The sequence below is a fragment of the Macrosteles quadrilineatus genome, unplaced genomic scaffold, assembly GCF_028750875.1.
Source record: "Macrosteles quadrilineatus isolate MER2022 unplaced genomic scaffold, UCM_ALF_1.0 Scaffold_1__1_contigs__length_201487025, whole genome shotgun sequence".
In the NCBI taxonomy this organism is placed as follows: Eukaryota; Metazoa; Arthropoda; class Insecta; order Hemiptera; family Cicadellidae; genus Macrosteles; species Macrosteles quadrilineatus.
Genome location: NW_026542594.1, coordinates 140,332,311 through 140,347,049, shown reverse-complemented (window position 1 = coordinate 140,347,049; position 14,739 = coordinate 140,332,311). Strand labels below are relative to the sequence as shown.

The following is a 14,739-nucleotide window of genomic DNA, read 5'->3' as shown; positions in this document are numbered from 1 at the left end:
TTTCTGTGAACATATTTCAGAAAGTTCATTGGCATTGGTGTTGTAGTACATAAATTATTTCTCAGTAATCCATTACATACGACCTAATAGCTGGAAGGTCCAGATTACAGAACATTGGGAACTATGAACAGAGGAAAGGGAATGTGTGACCCTTCCTGGAATTCCTAGCTCGACGCAGACGTTTCTCTTTGTTAACTATGCATCAGGTGAACGGGATGTTGGTAAATAATAGAAAATCTCAATAACTAACGGTACCAAATGTTGTCATGGTGAAGTGTTGTTTAAGAAATAAAACATTTCTTTACTGACACTAATATATTTCAATCCTCCAGCAGTGCTTGCTAAACAGAGGATGAGGATACTGTCCATCACATTGCTAGAACTTAAGTAAAAAAATATTTATACTACTTGAATTTACATGCTACATCAGTGACACACTTTTGATTGTCATTTATATATTTAGATAAAAAGATACATTTATGATATTATACGTTCCAAACAAATTAAAATATTGTAATTTTAAATTTCATGTAGTTTCCTGCTTCAACGCGAGGTCCGATATAAATTGTCGTTTTCATTCGTTTATGGTTTTCAATTTCGATAACTTGAGTGGAGTGATTGATTACATCATCTTTGAGTTGACTCTTTCAAGTCATCGGAAATTATTACTGTTATTCATTTTGAAATAATGCCTGAAATACTTTGCAATGCTCGAATACGAGCAACAGAAGCACTAGTTTAAAATAATAGTTGTTAGCGCTGCAACGCGCACCCGTAGAGTATTATAGGCCTACATCGATGCGCGCACCGGGTAACTGCTAGTAATACATAAATATTTAAACAAAAACTGTATGGATCATAAACATAAATAAATGGTGTCGCTTGCCGAAATGTAATAGTAATTTTCATTACCCTACACACGAAAGTACCTACACTTTTTGAGGTCGATTCACACATAACAGTTACGACACGTCACAAATCAGATATATCAGTCACGTCACAGTTAGCCAAAATATTCTTTAATGGATTTTCTATTGCTTTATATACACTCATCCGGCGCAAATCCGTCAGTCGCTCTCTCGGCGTCCGTCAGTCAATTCCAGATTTCTTTCTACCGACATTTTTGGTTTTCGGCCTCCTGTCGGACGTGTTTGAGTTGAGATTAGAAAAATAGTGGGGTTTTTCATTTAAATTACCGAGTTTGTATTTTAAGTACTGTTTGTAACAATGGACAAGATTTAGGATGAGATTTTGTGGGGTCTTGACTGGAATTAACCCAGCTAGATCCACATTTAATAAATATCGTGCTGATTCCACTACCCAATAGCACTCACGTAAACCCTGCCCAGCGTAAGCCACTTTTGATAAGTCGTGAATAAATTCATTAACTACATTTTTATTTAATTTTAACTACCCCTCGCCATTGAAACTCGCCTGCAGCAACTTGCCCTAAACATGATATCGATAATTGTAAAGTTAATTTACTTACATCAGTTAATTTATTGTTGGTTGAACCTGCCCTAATTTAGAAAAGATACCCCTTACCCCCTTTATCCCCCAAAAGATTACAATTAATTAGACATTATCAATACTTTACCAACTGTTGACCAAGGATCAGGACCTCCTTCTTCTTCGGCGACGGATCTCAGACAAACCTGCTTGCCGGCGGTTGGTCTTTTCCGGTTGGAGCGCTAGTCTCGGTCCGACTAGAGCTGTCTGCCTGCCTTTGGATCAGCCAATGGGGTTGACTCTTACCTCAATATATATAATTATTGGCGGTGATGTGGGTTACTCCCACAGCTCTCCCCCGCTCCCCAAAAAAAGGAGCTGGAGCTAGCATGCTGGACCTGGAACTTCTGGTTAAAAGGGGGGAAAAAATTAGTGTTTGGGGTTTTGGTAGGCAAGGCTGCTGCCATGGCTACACTAGACTGCAGTTCCAGTGTTGGCAATTTACTTAGTTGGCGGGGCTTAAACAGTTTATTATAAATATACAAATAGGATAGTAATCCATAAACAAGTAAATAAATATCAATAACAAATAACAATGAATAAATAGTTTGAATTATAACAATGCGATGAAACATATAATTCTTAAAGGTGTATGATCCTGTAGGGCGCTTTTATGTAGGTTCGCTGCCCTAAGGTTAGCATGTTGATCGCATAGCTGACTTAATCTACTTAAAACTACCGGTTTGAAGATGAGAGATGTGTTTGTGTAAGGATTGGTGTGTTAGTGTTGGTGAGCGTGTATCCTCAAACTATTTCGAAGTAGGTTGAGGGGAACAATCCGCTCTTCCCCACGGTCATTAGCCCCTGAACTGCGCTAAAAGATGAAAAAAGTTAAAAAAAAAACTAGGCACAGTTCACGGTCTAAAAGAAAATAAAATAATTTTAAATATGCGCAAAAAATGAATTTACTCTAAAACCAATGACGTGGAGGAGAGCTGCAGCTCAGGTTGTAATGGGCGATCGCTAAACCCTGCCGCCTTCTGAAGGGCGTGCCTACGCGAAACACGACCTTAGTCACAGTTGGCGACAGGTGCAGGCTCCATCACAACCCTGTGTGTGTATGTGTGTGCTACGGAGTGAAAAATTGTACAGTATGGACTAACCTAACTTAATCTAATATCACCAGCTGAGAGGGTTCATGAGATGCGTGAGTTTTTGATTTAACGGGTGGGTGGGGGTTTAATTGATGTGGTCGTTCGTGGAAGTCCCTGATTCGGGTGAAAATAGTGCTTGAGCTGAGAGACATGAGCTCGCCTCACAACCTTTCCTGTCTTTGGATCCATTAAAATTACTGTGACAGGTGACGTGTATGCCTGTATAATAGCGGGTTGTGACCAGAGTGGAAGCAATTTAGCATTGATTTTGTTGATTGCCTTGCTCTGGTGGTGTAGTCTAAACATGACCCAATCGCCTATCTTGAAGGATGGGGGGTGTCTTCCCTGATTGTATTGTCTTTCGCGGGCTTCTCGTGCTTTAGTTAAATTTTGGTGCGCTTGTACCCATTTGTCCCTGGTTGTTTGGGGGTTTGTGTTGTAATTTAGTAATTGGTCCAAATCCCAGTTTAGTTCTAATGGATGATTGATCTGAAAACTTAAAAAAAGGTCTGCTGGGGAATATCCGGTGCTTGAGTGTTTGGCTGAATTAAAGGCTATCTGGAAAAGATGGATATTTTGGTCCCAATCAGTTTGATGATCTGAGTGATAAATTCGAATGGCTATTTTGATATTCTTGTTCACTCGCTCGGCATGGCTTGGGTTTGGATAGTATGGAGTGGTGGTTATGTGGCGGATCCCTAACTGAAGACACATGTCTGAAAATTCTTTAGATGTAAAAGACGAAACGTTGTCTGACACCAGATATTTTGGGAAGCCGAAGTAAGCAAAGAGGCCTGAGCGTAGAAGTGAAACTGTGGTTGCTGACGTTGTGTTCTTGGCCGGAAGAAAAATTGCAAATTTTGAAAATGAATCGACAATTGTGAGAAGGTATTTATTTCCTTTCTTGGAACGTGGTAATGGACCAATGTGATCTATGAAAATTTTTTCAAATGGTCTTGTCGGTACTTCGGAGGATAAGAGTCCTGCTCTAGAATTTAGGGCTTGCTTAGATCGTTGGCAGAAGGTGCAGGTTTTGACCATGTCGGTTATGGTTTCCTTAAGGGTTGGGGACCAAAAATGCTGCTCGATTCGAGACCAAGTCTTTTTGATGCCTAAGTGAGCTGTGGTTGGGGCTAGATGATAATATTTAAAGAGAAGTGGTATTAATCGGTCTGGAATAACTACTCTGGGTTTGGTTTGGCTTGGAAATTTGTGTGTCAGTACGTTGTCTACCATTGAATAGTTTGGTGGTGGTTTTTTTCCTTTCAATGACTTAATGATTTGTTGTGTAACTGTGTCTTCTGACTGATGTTCCCTAATATCTTTAAAAGCGTCTGGTATTTTAAATAAAACATTGATTTGATGTGGGTGATCTGATGTGGGTGAACAAGCTACGGGTGATGTGATTGGGGGTGGACAAGCTACGGGTGATGTGATTGAGGGTGGGCCTTCCTCGAACATGCGAGAGAGACAGTCGGCTACTACGTTGTCTTTTCCCTTAATATGATAAACTGTGAATTGGAATGAATTGATTAGTGTGATCCAACGTGCGATCTTGCCTACCTGTCTAGGATGGTTCAAAAGCCAGGTTAGTGCGTTAGAATCTGTATATAACTCAAAATGTCTGTGTTCTAAATATACACGGAATTTCTCGAGGAAGTGAGTTATGGCAAGCGCCTCTAACTCGAAGGCACTATAATTTTTCTCGTGTATGTTTGTGGGACGTGAACCATATACCACTGGCAGAAGTGCATCGTCGTACCTTTGGGACACTATTCCACTAATGCTAGTTCTACTGGCATCTGTATGCAAGACAAAGGGCAGATCAAAATTTGGCATCTTAAGGACTGTAGCCGAAGTTAAAGATTGTTTCAATGAATTGAAGGCCGTTTCCTGCTCTTTTCCCCAAGTGAACTTTTCACCCTTCTTTTTGAGTTTGTTTAAAGGAGCTGATATTTCGGAGTAATTGGGGATAAATTTAGAATAGAAGGCGGTCATACCTAAAAATCTGGACAACTGTTTGAGTGTTCTAGGGGTTGGAAATTCATCTATGGGTTTGGTTCTAGTGTTGCTAATTGATAGGGAGTTGTTTTTGATTTGATGACCTAAAAATTCGATTTCCTGCGAAGCTATCACCATTTTTCCGGGATTGACTGTGAGACCTGCTCGTTCGAGGCGACGAAGTACCTCTTGGATGTGCTGAACATGTTGTTCAAAGGAGTCTGAATAGATTACTAAATCATCGAAAAAAGAAAAAACATATTTAAATTTGATATCACCTAATACTTTGTTCATCAAATCGTTGAGTACCATAGAACCGTTGGCCAGTCCAAAAGGGACATAATTAAATTCATATTGGGCCCAAGGGACCACAAAAGCTGTCAAGGGCTTTGACTCTTCATCGAGGGGTATTTGGTTGTACGCTGAATTGAGGTCTAAAAGAGTAAACCATTTGGCCTTACCTAAATACTGGAATGCCGTTTCAACTGTGGGGGTAGGGACTGCTTCTAGGGATAACCCATTATTTAAGGCTTTGTAATTGACGACCATTCTCGTTTTCCCTCCTTTTTTGGGAACTGTAAATGCGGGAGCTGCGAAAGGTGAAGTGGATTCCCTAATAACGTTGTTTTTTAAAAGCTCGTCGATATGTTGTCTTAAAATTTCTGCTTTTGGTGGTGAAAATTGGTATGGGCGGGACTTGGCTTGATGACCTGGTTTCATGTTTATATGGTAATTGATGAGATTGGTTCTTCCTAATTTCTTGGTTACCGTATTGGGGAACTGCTCAATTAAATTCTTAAGTTTGCGAATTTGATCGTTTGTGAGATTGTCACCAAAGGTTGGGCCTATTGGTTGTTGTTTGATTTCCTGTGGTGAATCCTCGCCGAGTGTTAATATAAGAGGTTGGGTGTATGGGAAAATGATGGTTTGCTTTGCTATGTTTATTACTGCTTTTGTATATTTCAAAAAATCTACGCCTAAAATAACTTTGACTGGTAATGTTTCGGCGATGTAAAAGGGAAATGTCCATGAGAGGTATTGAATTTTAAAGTGAAGATTGACCTTGAATTGAAATTTTAAAGAGCTTGACGACGCTGTTGTGGCTGAAGTGGAAACTTTAATTGGCGGACCTGTAACCACTCCTTTTATTGCCTTAATGATGTCAAAAAATTCTTTAGAGATAATTGAGCATGATGCTCCGGTGTCTACTAAAGCCTGTGATATTTGATGCTGAAATTTTAGAGAGACAAAGGCTGATTTATTTAATTTGGCTTTGAGGTTGTTGTTACTATTGTTGGGTTGGGTGGTTTTTTGTTGTTGGGGTGTGCTAGTGTTGGTAGAGGTTGAGGCCTGAAGGGCTTTAGTTTGTGGTATGGCAGACTGAATGGTCCGGAGAGATGCGCTGCCTAATGACCTCCCCTGGTGGAGTTTAAATTCCGCTTACTATCAGAGGAAGATGGTTGATTTTCACGATTGGGCTGCCGATTGAAGTTAGTGTTACGTGGATACGTGTTGAATCCTCGACTCGGGTTACTTGGTGGCTGATATTGGGGTCGGAAATTGGGCGGTTGTGAATTGAATTGGTAATGATTGGGAAATTGTTGAGTCTGATGATATTGTTGGGGGTAATTGGTTTGCCAATGGGGTTGTCTGTGCTGGAAATTATTTGAGAAGTTGCCTCTATTTGGGCGAAATTGGTAATTGCTGTGGTACTGAGGTCTACTAGTGGATGGTTGCTGGTCTCTTGGTTGATTTTGGGTTGATTGGTCTAACAGGCTTGCTGACAGGGGGGCCACATCAAGTAAATCCTGAATTGAAGTGATAGGCTTAAGGCCTGCAAAGGTTGTTCGTGTTTGCTGATTAATACCTCTAAAAATGGTTTGAAAAATTTCCTGTTCAGGGGTGCTAGGAGACAAAATGGTGTGCAGGGTTTGAATGTCTTTAACAAAATCGGCTAAGTGTTCCCGTTGGTGCTGACGCCTATATAAATTTTGGTTCTTGAGTTCTCTCAGAGTGTCCGAGGTGAAAAAATTCTCCCTAATGCTATGTAGTGTTTGGGGCCATGAAAGATTTTGTGCGATCGCTGTCATCCAGAATTCTCTGAAACGGTTCGACGTATAAGGCATTATGTTCATTATGATGTATCTATCTTTGACGAGATTTAATTGTATGATTTGGTGTAGCTTCTTAAGGAAAGTGACCAATTCGCGAGTATCAGCGCCGGAAATTCTGGGAAGCTCCTTTAGCAACTCCGTGACGTATGGCGGACAACTAAAATTTTCTGTCTGGCTCTGACTTGGCGTATGAATTACTTTAAATTGTTCTGTGAATGTGTTTGCCGTTTGAGCGACCGCGTTCAAGGTCATTGTTTGCAAGGACTGAATGAGGACTTGTATGTTTGGGTCTAGGATTGGTGAAGGACTGTGAAGGGTGTTGGTACTGGTTGTAGCTGTAGTTAGTGGAGTAGTCGTAGTAAATGTTGTGGTTGTCATGGGGGCAGTGGGAGGTGAAGTTCCAGTGATTGTCGTGACAACAGCGGTAGGTGACATTTCAGTGTTTGTTGTGACCGGTTGCTCAGCGTTGGGTGCTGGCGATTGAAGGTTGGCTTCATTTGAGCCATTATGCTGAAGATTTTCTCCATTGAGACTTCTCACGAAATTCTTCAGAATTGACCTATTTTCCTCTAAGGTCGGGGCTGAGTTAATATTCCAAGCAGCGCATTGAGCTACTGCTTGTTGAGCGTTAAGCGCATTAATCCATGTTACCGTGCTCGGTACATTCTCAAGAGTATAAATTGGCATATTATTCAATACGAAGACTGGGGGCTTAGAGGGGGGTGGGGGTATCGACTTAAAAAAGGTGAAAGGTGTTGGCGATCCTAAAACTGTATGATTGGTTCTAAAAAAAAATTATTATGTGTGTGTTTTATGTACCTATACAAAATTATAAAATTGTTTAATCTATAAAAAAAAAAATTTATTATTTGAGCGTATTGCACCGGACGCATTGTCGGGCCACAATCCCTATTTTCCCATACCCAATTACTTTCCCTGAAAATCTGCTTATCGTTTGATTTTTTATGTTAGGAGGTAATTACAAGTGGAGAGTTAATATGGGATTGCAGGATTGTTTTGTCATGGAACCACCCTATTCTATTGGACACCATACATAAAAAGTTTGGAATAACCAGCAAACTCTTGTCTCATAATGCACTGTCCCTATACAGCGACAATAAGTCAACAATAACAATAAACAACAATAAGTGATAGAATATTAAGTTTTAATTTACCATTTTTCACTGTAACATCACTGTAAATATAGTAACGCAAGTCCGACTGAAACCAAATGAATGACCCTGACAATCCACAACACATTAATTTATGTTACAGTCGATGGTAAAATTACTCGTTCCTATACTCTATACTTATATAATTTGACTGAGAAATTTTGGATTCAACTGAGACTGAACTGTGACTGGTCTGTGGTGGAACTGTGACGGAACTGATATAAATGAACTAAGAAAATACAGTAGGTTATTTCCGCTACTGCAGCAAAATTACATAACGTTAACTTTCTGTGCATTTGTGGTGCACGGAACGTAACCGGTATGGGATTTTGCTGTGCAGACCCCATATTGAATAAACAAAGGTATTCGTATTGTTTACAAGTTTTTCGATATCGTAATGAAAAATAATGTTAAATACTCATCTGAAAAGTGCCATTGCGGGTTCCTAAGCTTTTTCCAAACAAATAAATCTGGCTAATAATTATCATAAAATTTGGTAACTTATGGATGATAAGCATAAACAAATGACGGAACTGAACGAATCTTATACTAACTAGCAACACCGGGGGTGTTAGAAACTCTTTGCCATATTCTCATAATTGCTTGTTTCCTCTATGACATTTGTATTTGGAATGATTTAACTAACATCTGTTATATTCTTTGTTTTTTTAAATATACACAATTACAGTCTACTTAAAGCCCTTTAATTATTTTACCCACGACCGTTTTTTAAAAGTAACCATTTCAGTTTAGTTCTCAGAATTGAAAAGTTTCACTTAACAGCTGTTTACTTTCATAACAGCATATTTCATTTCATAACAGCATAGTTTTTCTCATAACAACACGGGTAACGGACCAATGAGATTCAAGGATTGAGAGAAAAGAAGTAAAATTGTAATGTTTTGAACGTCAACTAATCAGCTGATCAGGGTTTTATTCGTTGTAACAATTGACGTACAACACTTTGTTTTAGTAAATACACTTGTTAGTAAGCGTATTTTTAAACATAAAATCATAAAGGTCTCAATGTAATATTTCAATGAGTGCATCGTCATTACTTTTACACCATCCTAGGTAGCCTAAATAAGTGTTTACAATCTGAGTTAACAAAGCAGACTTTTGAATCAAGTCAAGTGGTACGGTTGAATTTCGTATCGAAATAAAATGGGTGATCAAACAACCATTTTACGGCATTTTAAAGGAACCAAAATTGTCTCTTCTGAATCTTGATCTCGTTGCGAGGCACTGGAATAGCGGCTAAATTATATTAATAAAGACGAATGCTAACAAGGGAACGATTCCATGAGCCGATCCGTTCACTATCCCACTAGTTCACTATGTGTCCGGGGGTAGGGTGATGGGAATAAGGCAGGGAGAACGGGGAGATTCCATTCAGTCCTAATGTCGCACCCTCGCATTATGACGCACGACTGCCCCAGAGGGCTCTGGCTGGCCCAGGTCAAATTCAGTCCTGTTGTCGCTTTACCCCTGAAGGTGAGTGAGCGTAGCGAACGAACTTCAACCAGGACATGATTGAGCCATGTGAATACTACTTATGAAGTTAAGCGGGGCAAAGCCCGCGGGTACAGCTAGTATATATATAGATATATAAAAATTTGAACGAATGGTGATTTTGGCCTCTGGGGACATCAAAATGAAAAAGTAAATCGGTCCCGGGCTTAGGTCTTACCATGAGACCTACGGTAATAGCTACTTCCCTATAGCGAAATTCGCTAATATGCATAGTAAAATTGTAGGATGTTCAAATTATTTTTAAAGGAATCTTTATAATCATTGATAAGGTGAGTGAGCGTAGCGAACGAACATCAACCTGGAGGCGAGTAAGCCTAGCGAACGAGCTAACCTGAAAACAAGTGAGCGCAGCGAACGATTTTCAACCTGAAGGTGAGTGAGCGTAGCGAACGAACTTCAACCAGGACGTGATTGAGCCATGCGAATACTACTTATGAAGTTAAGCAGGGCAAAGCCTGCGGGTACAGCTAGTATATATATAGATATATAAAAATTTGAACGAATGGTGATTTTGGCCTCTGGGGACATCAAAATGAAAAAGTAAATCGGTCCCGGGCTTAGGTCTTACCATGAGACCTACGGTAATAGCTACTTCCCCATAGCGAAATTCGCTAATATGCATAGTAAAATTGTAGGATGTTCAAATTATTTTTAAAGGAATCTTTATAATCATTGATTTGTTTTAGTCCCATATAATTTGTTTTAACTAACAGCTGGTTGAATGTAATATTGTTCTATATAACTATTAGGTTTTTGGCGAATATCCCATATAGGGAATAAGCTATTACCGTAGTACTTATGGTAACACCTGGACCCGCGGGACCGATTTAATTTTTCGTTTTGAGGTCCCTAGAGGCCAAAAACACCATCCGTTCAAATTCATATATACAGGGTGATCAACTCAAGGAGGCCACCATTGGGAAATCAGAAACGGTAAGAATTAGAGAAAACTTTAAATGGGGCACATTCCTTTATTTTTTGTGGCAGTTATAATATGATTTTAGTTTTTATCATGTTTTCGGATAGAATATGCAATTTAAAAACTTTGTTAGCTTTGACATTTTTTTGATAAACCCACTCGTTTAGGATTACAGCCTATGGAAAAATGACTTCCGGTTTACATTTTACATCATGTAGCTCCTTAACGAGTAAGTTTAGAGCAAAATTGCAAAAAGTAAATCAGTCTTTGAATTGCATCTACATTCCTTTAAGACTATAAAATAAAAAGTTTTCCACTTTTCAAGTTTGCCGCCATTTTTTTAAATAATATAATCATATTTTTAATGAATTTTATGGTCTTTTTGGAATGTGGATGCAATTGTAAGACTTTTTTACTCTTCCCATTTTTGCTATAAACTTACTTGTTTAGGAGCTACATGATGTAAAATGTACACCAGAAGTCATTTTTCCATAGGCTGTAACAGTGTAACTCCTAAACGAGTCGGTTTATCGAAAACATGTCAATTATAAAAAAGTTTTTAAATTGCATATTCTATCCGAAAACATGATAAAATATAGGGTGTTCCATAAGCAATTTCAAATTTGGCCGCCATTTTGGAAAATGGCGGCTGAATTTCAAAAAACTAAAATCATATTTTTAACTGCCACAAGAAATAAAGGAATGTCCCCCATTTAAAGTTTTCTCTAATTCTTACCGTATCCGATATCCCAATTACAATTGAAATTGTAATTGGACACTAGTAAGTACTAGTGCACTTGTTGCTACCTCCCCCCTTCGGTTTCATGTATTCCTCTCAATTAGTTCAAACCTAGGAGGATTAAACATTAATGTTAATTAATGATAAAGCCTCCTAGGTTCAAACCTGAAACACCCAGATCGAAACTCGCCTGTCGTTATTTTAACATCGCCTTATTTTTTGTACTATATTTTTCAAAAAAGGAAGATTTAATTGATTTACTTTGGATTTTAAAAAGTGGACGTTTTATTTTATTAAAGATTTATGGTGATACGTAAATATTGTGGTATAGTAAAGTATATTATATTGTAGTTAAGTGTTAAATTTTGAAATTTTAGGGTGAATCGAGATGAATCTTTTTTTATAACATGGGTCTCTCCTACCTTAACGTACATACCAAGTTTCATAAACATCGGTTGGAAAAGTGTAAAGATAAATATTTGTATGTAAAAAATACAAAATGGCGGATATCTGGTTAACGAAACGATTTTGGAAAAAATGTCATCCTTCATTTTCTGTTTATTTTGACCCAAGGAATTACTAGGTAAAGTGTCTCTCCGCTTATTTTTAACACCTTATTTGTGATGTATTCTTATAAGTGAAAAATGTAAGCTGGTAATACAGAAAGATGTTTTATAAATAATATGAATGTACTGGTAATCTGTATATTCATCTTTTTCTTGTCCTTAGAACTGTAAATTAAAAGTCCACTCAGCAGTCGCATCGTACGATGTAGTTCTTTCCATGCATTGTGAAATGCTAAATTTGCCTTCCTCTTCAACCCAAGTTATCTATTGAACCACTGATCGTAAAAAATTCAAAAAAATATATTTTACGCATCACACTTTTGGCTACAACTTTGCCACAGACAAAACCTCTCTAACCCAAAAACAAAAAAAATCTCGCATGCTAACTTTTTCATGTTAGAAATCACGATTTACAACTATTTCACCATACATATCAATTTTTATTAATTAGATCGGTAAATAGTTTAAAGTTCCAACAAAATAGTCATCGAGTAGGACTAACCAAGAAGCTCTGTGCCAATTTTCAAAATTTTAGCACAACTTTAAGTACACCAAAACACGAAATTATTGAAGTCATGCGTCGAGAGGACTATCGTTGTTTTTAACAGATTATACTTTTGACCTTCCGGCACTGTTGACTCAGCGAAACTGAACTTATATTTTATCTTATTTCGTTATATTAAAACTGCTGTTGCATTAGGTCAAAATCCCAATAAGTCAATTGCTTTAACATAGACTACGTTTTTAGCCCGGACTGTACTATTTGACTTACTGGGATTTTTGATCTACAGACACTGCAAACATTGTAGTTTTTGACCTAGTGGCACAGGTATAAATTATTTGACCTTCCGGGACTGTTGACTTTCTGCAACGCGTCCAAATCTATAGCTATTGGTCCCACAATTGTTCTTAAGATCTTATTACCAAGCACTGAGGTATTAAAAGTTTAGGCTAGGACCCATCATTAACCATATTCAAATAAATTTTGCTTATATTAACATAATGAATGACGAATACAATGTATTTTTTTGAGATTGGACTCTTTCATATTTAACATATTTTTACAGAGCACAACAGGCATACTGTCTTCAGCTGCAAGGCCGGGAAAAAGAAGCCCAAGCTATGTACAATGCCATTCTCAAACGTAAACCAGATGATATAGGATTGGTGGCAATAGCTAGTAACAACAGCATCACACTCAATCGTGATCAGAATGTTTTTGATTCAAAGAAAAAAATACGCAGTGCAATGACTGAAGGGCTTCAAAATAAACTCACTTCACGGCAAAGAAAAGCTATTCGTATCAACCAATGCTTGTTGTCAGTCTACACCAATCAGGTGAGGTTTGGGACTGAACAATTTTAATTGTTATTCATGGTTGATGGATCATGGGTTTTTTGAAACCTGAAGTTTAACTTTAGCTGATTAAGCTAAGACTTAGTGGTTATTGTACTTTATGATCGCTTCTTTTCTTTTGTAAGCTTGACTTGATCTTTTTGAGGAAAGTAATGGGATATCATTTCATTACTGAAGCTCTGTGTGTAATGTGTTAGGTTCTGTGACTATTGACAATTTGTCGTAATTATAACAAAAACCGTGTGTTTAACTACAAAAATTCTCATTCATCGACAACCTATTAATGCCTTACAAATCAATAAGTTGAGAGTTTTAAATCTAAAAATTATTTTTATTGTACCGGGTGTCCAAAACCACCCGTACACCCCTTTCAAAACGTTGGAAACATTTTCTTACAAACAAAAAATAATGCAGAACTAGCTAAATTGGGTACAATCTACCAAATGGTGATAATTTCAAATCCAAAATCACACCGGAAGTGGCTTTTTCAGACCGGAAGTTGACTTTTTTAAATGTAAGCTACCAATTTTGATTACAGAATCGGATTCTACGTTGAAAAATACATAACTTTTGTATAAAACATGTTTTGAAGAAACTAGTTTTCTAGCTCCAATCCCCTATCAAAGTAAATAATTTTGGGTCATTCATCTGCCAAAGTTGCTTGAAACAATAATAGAGAAAAACAAATAATAAAGATTACATAAAGACATGTGATAAAAAGAATCAGCTGTTCATTGTAAAAACTATAGTAATTGAGTAACAGCTGGTCTACACATTGCTTAATATCACATTTAATAAAAAAAATCACTTGTTTTTACATTAGAATGGTCAAATGTAAAAACAAATGATTTAAACAAAAATTAAATTAAGCAGGTTAAAGATTAAATTAAGCATTAAAAATTAAAAATTAAATTACATTAAATGTGTAGAACAGCTGTTACTCAATTACTAAGGTGTTCACAATAAACAGCTGATTCTATTCATCATATTTCTTTATGTAATCTTTGTTATTTGTTTTTCTCTATTATTGTTTCCAGTAACTTTGACAGATGAATGGCCCAAAATTATTGACTTTAATAGGGGATTAGAGGTAGAAAACTAGTTTTTTTTTCAAAAAATGTTTTATACAAAAGTTATGCATTTTTCAACGTAGAATCCGATTCTGTAATCAAAATTGGTAGCTTACATTTAAAAAAGTAAACTTCCGGTCTGAAAAAGCCACTTCCGGTGTGATTTTGGATTTGAAATTATCACCATTTGGTAGACCGTACCCAATTTAGCTGGTTTGGTATTATTTTTTGTTTGTAAGAAAATGTTTCCAACGTTTTGAAAGGGGTGTACGGGTGGTTTTGGACACCCGGTATATCCGCCATCCGGTAAAAAATACCTAATTATTAATGACTGATTCCATAATATATTTTATTATTTCTCTGATTTCAGAATGAGCTGACTACCCAGCTGTGCAAGAAGCTGGTGAAGGATTACCCTGACACTGTTAACCTGACTGTCTTGGTCGATGCTATATTGTTAGCCCGAGACGGCAAAGCCAAGGAAGCTGCCAACATGTTAACTGATTTTGCCTCAAAAAATGCTTCATTCAAATTGGAGATGAGCCTTGCAGCTATCCAGCTGCTTCTTTCTGAGGTACATTCCTTTAAATGTTTTAAAAATTAGATATTCCTGCTTATGTAAAATACTTAGTAAAACATTGTCAGTGAATTCTTCTTCAATACTAT

The 14,739-nt window shown here is 37.4% G+C and overlaps 1 protein-coding gene across 1 annotated transcript in view; it reads left to right on the top strand.

Moving 5' to 3' along the window:
• LOC128985775 (signal recognition particle subunit SRP72) overlaps positions 1-14,739 on the top strand; it is a 39,964-nt gene that overhangs the window by 14,778 nt on the left and 10,447 nt on the right. Inside the window, exons 6-7 of the mRNA XM_054405639.1 lie at positions 12,715-12,985; positions 14,444-14,647. Coding sequence (XP_054261614.1) covers positions 12,715-12,985; positions 14,444-14,647 — 475 coding nt within the window. The remainder of the gene's footprint in view (positions 1-12,714; positions 12,986-14,443; positions 14,648-14,739) is intronic.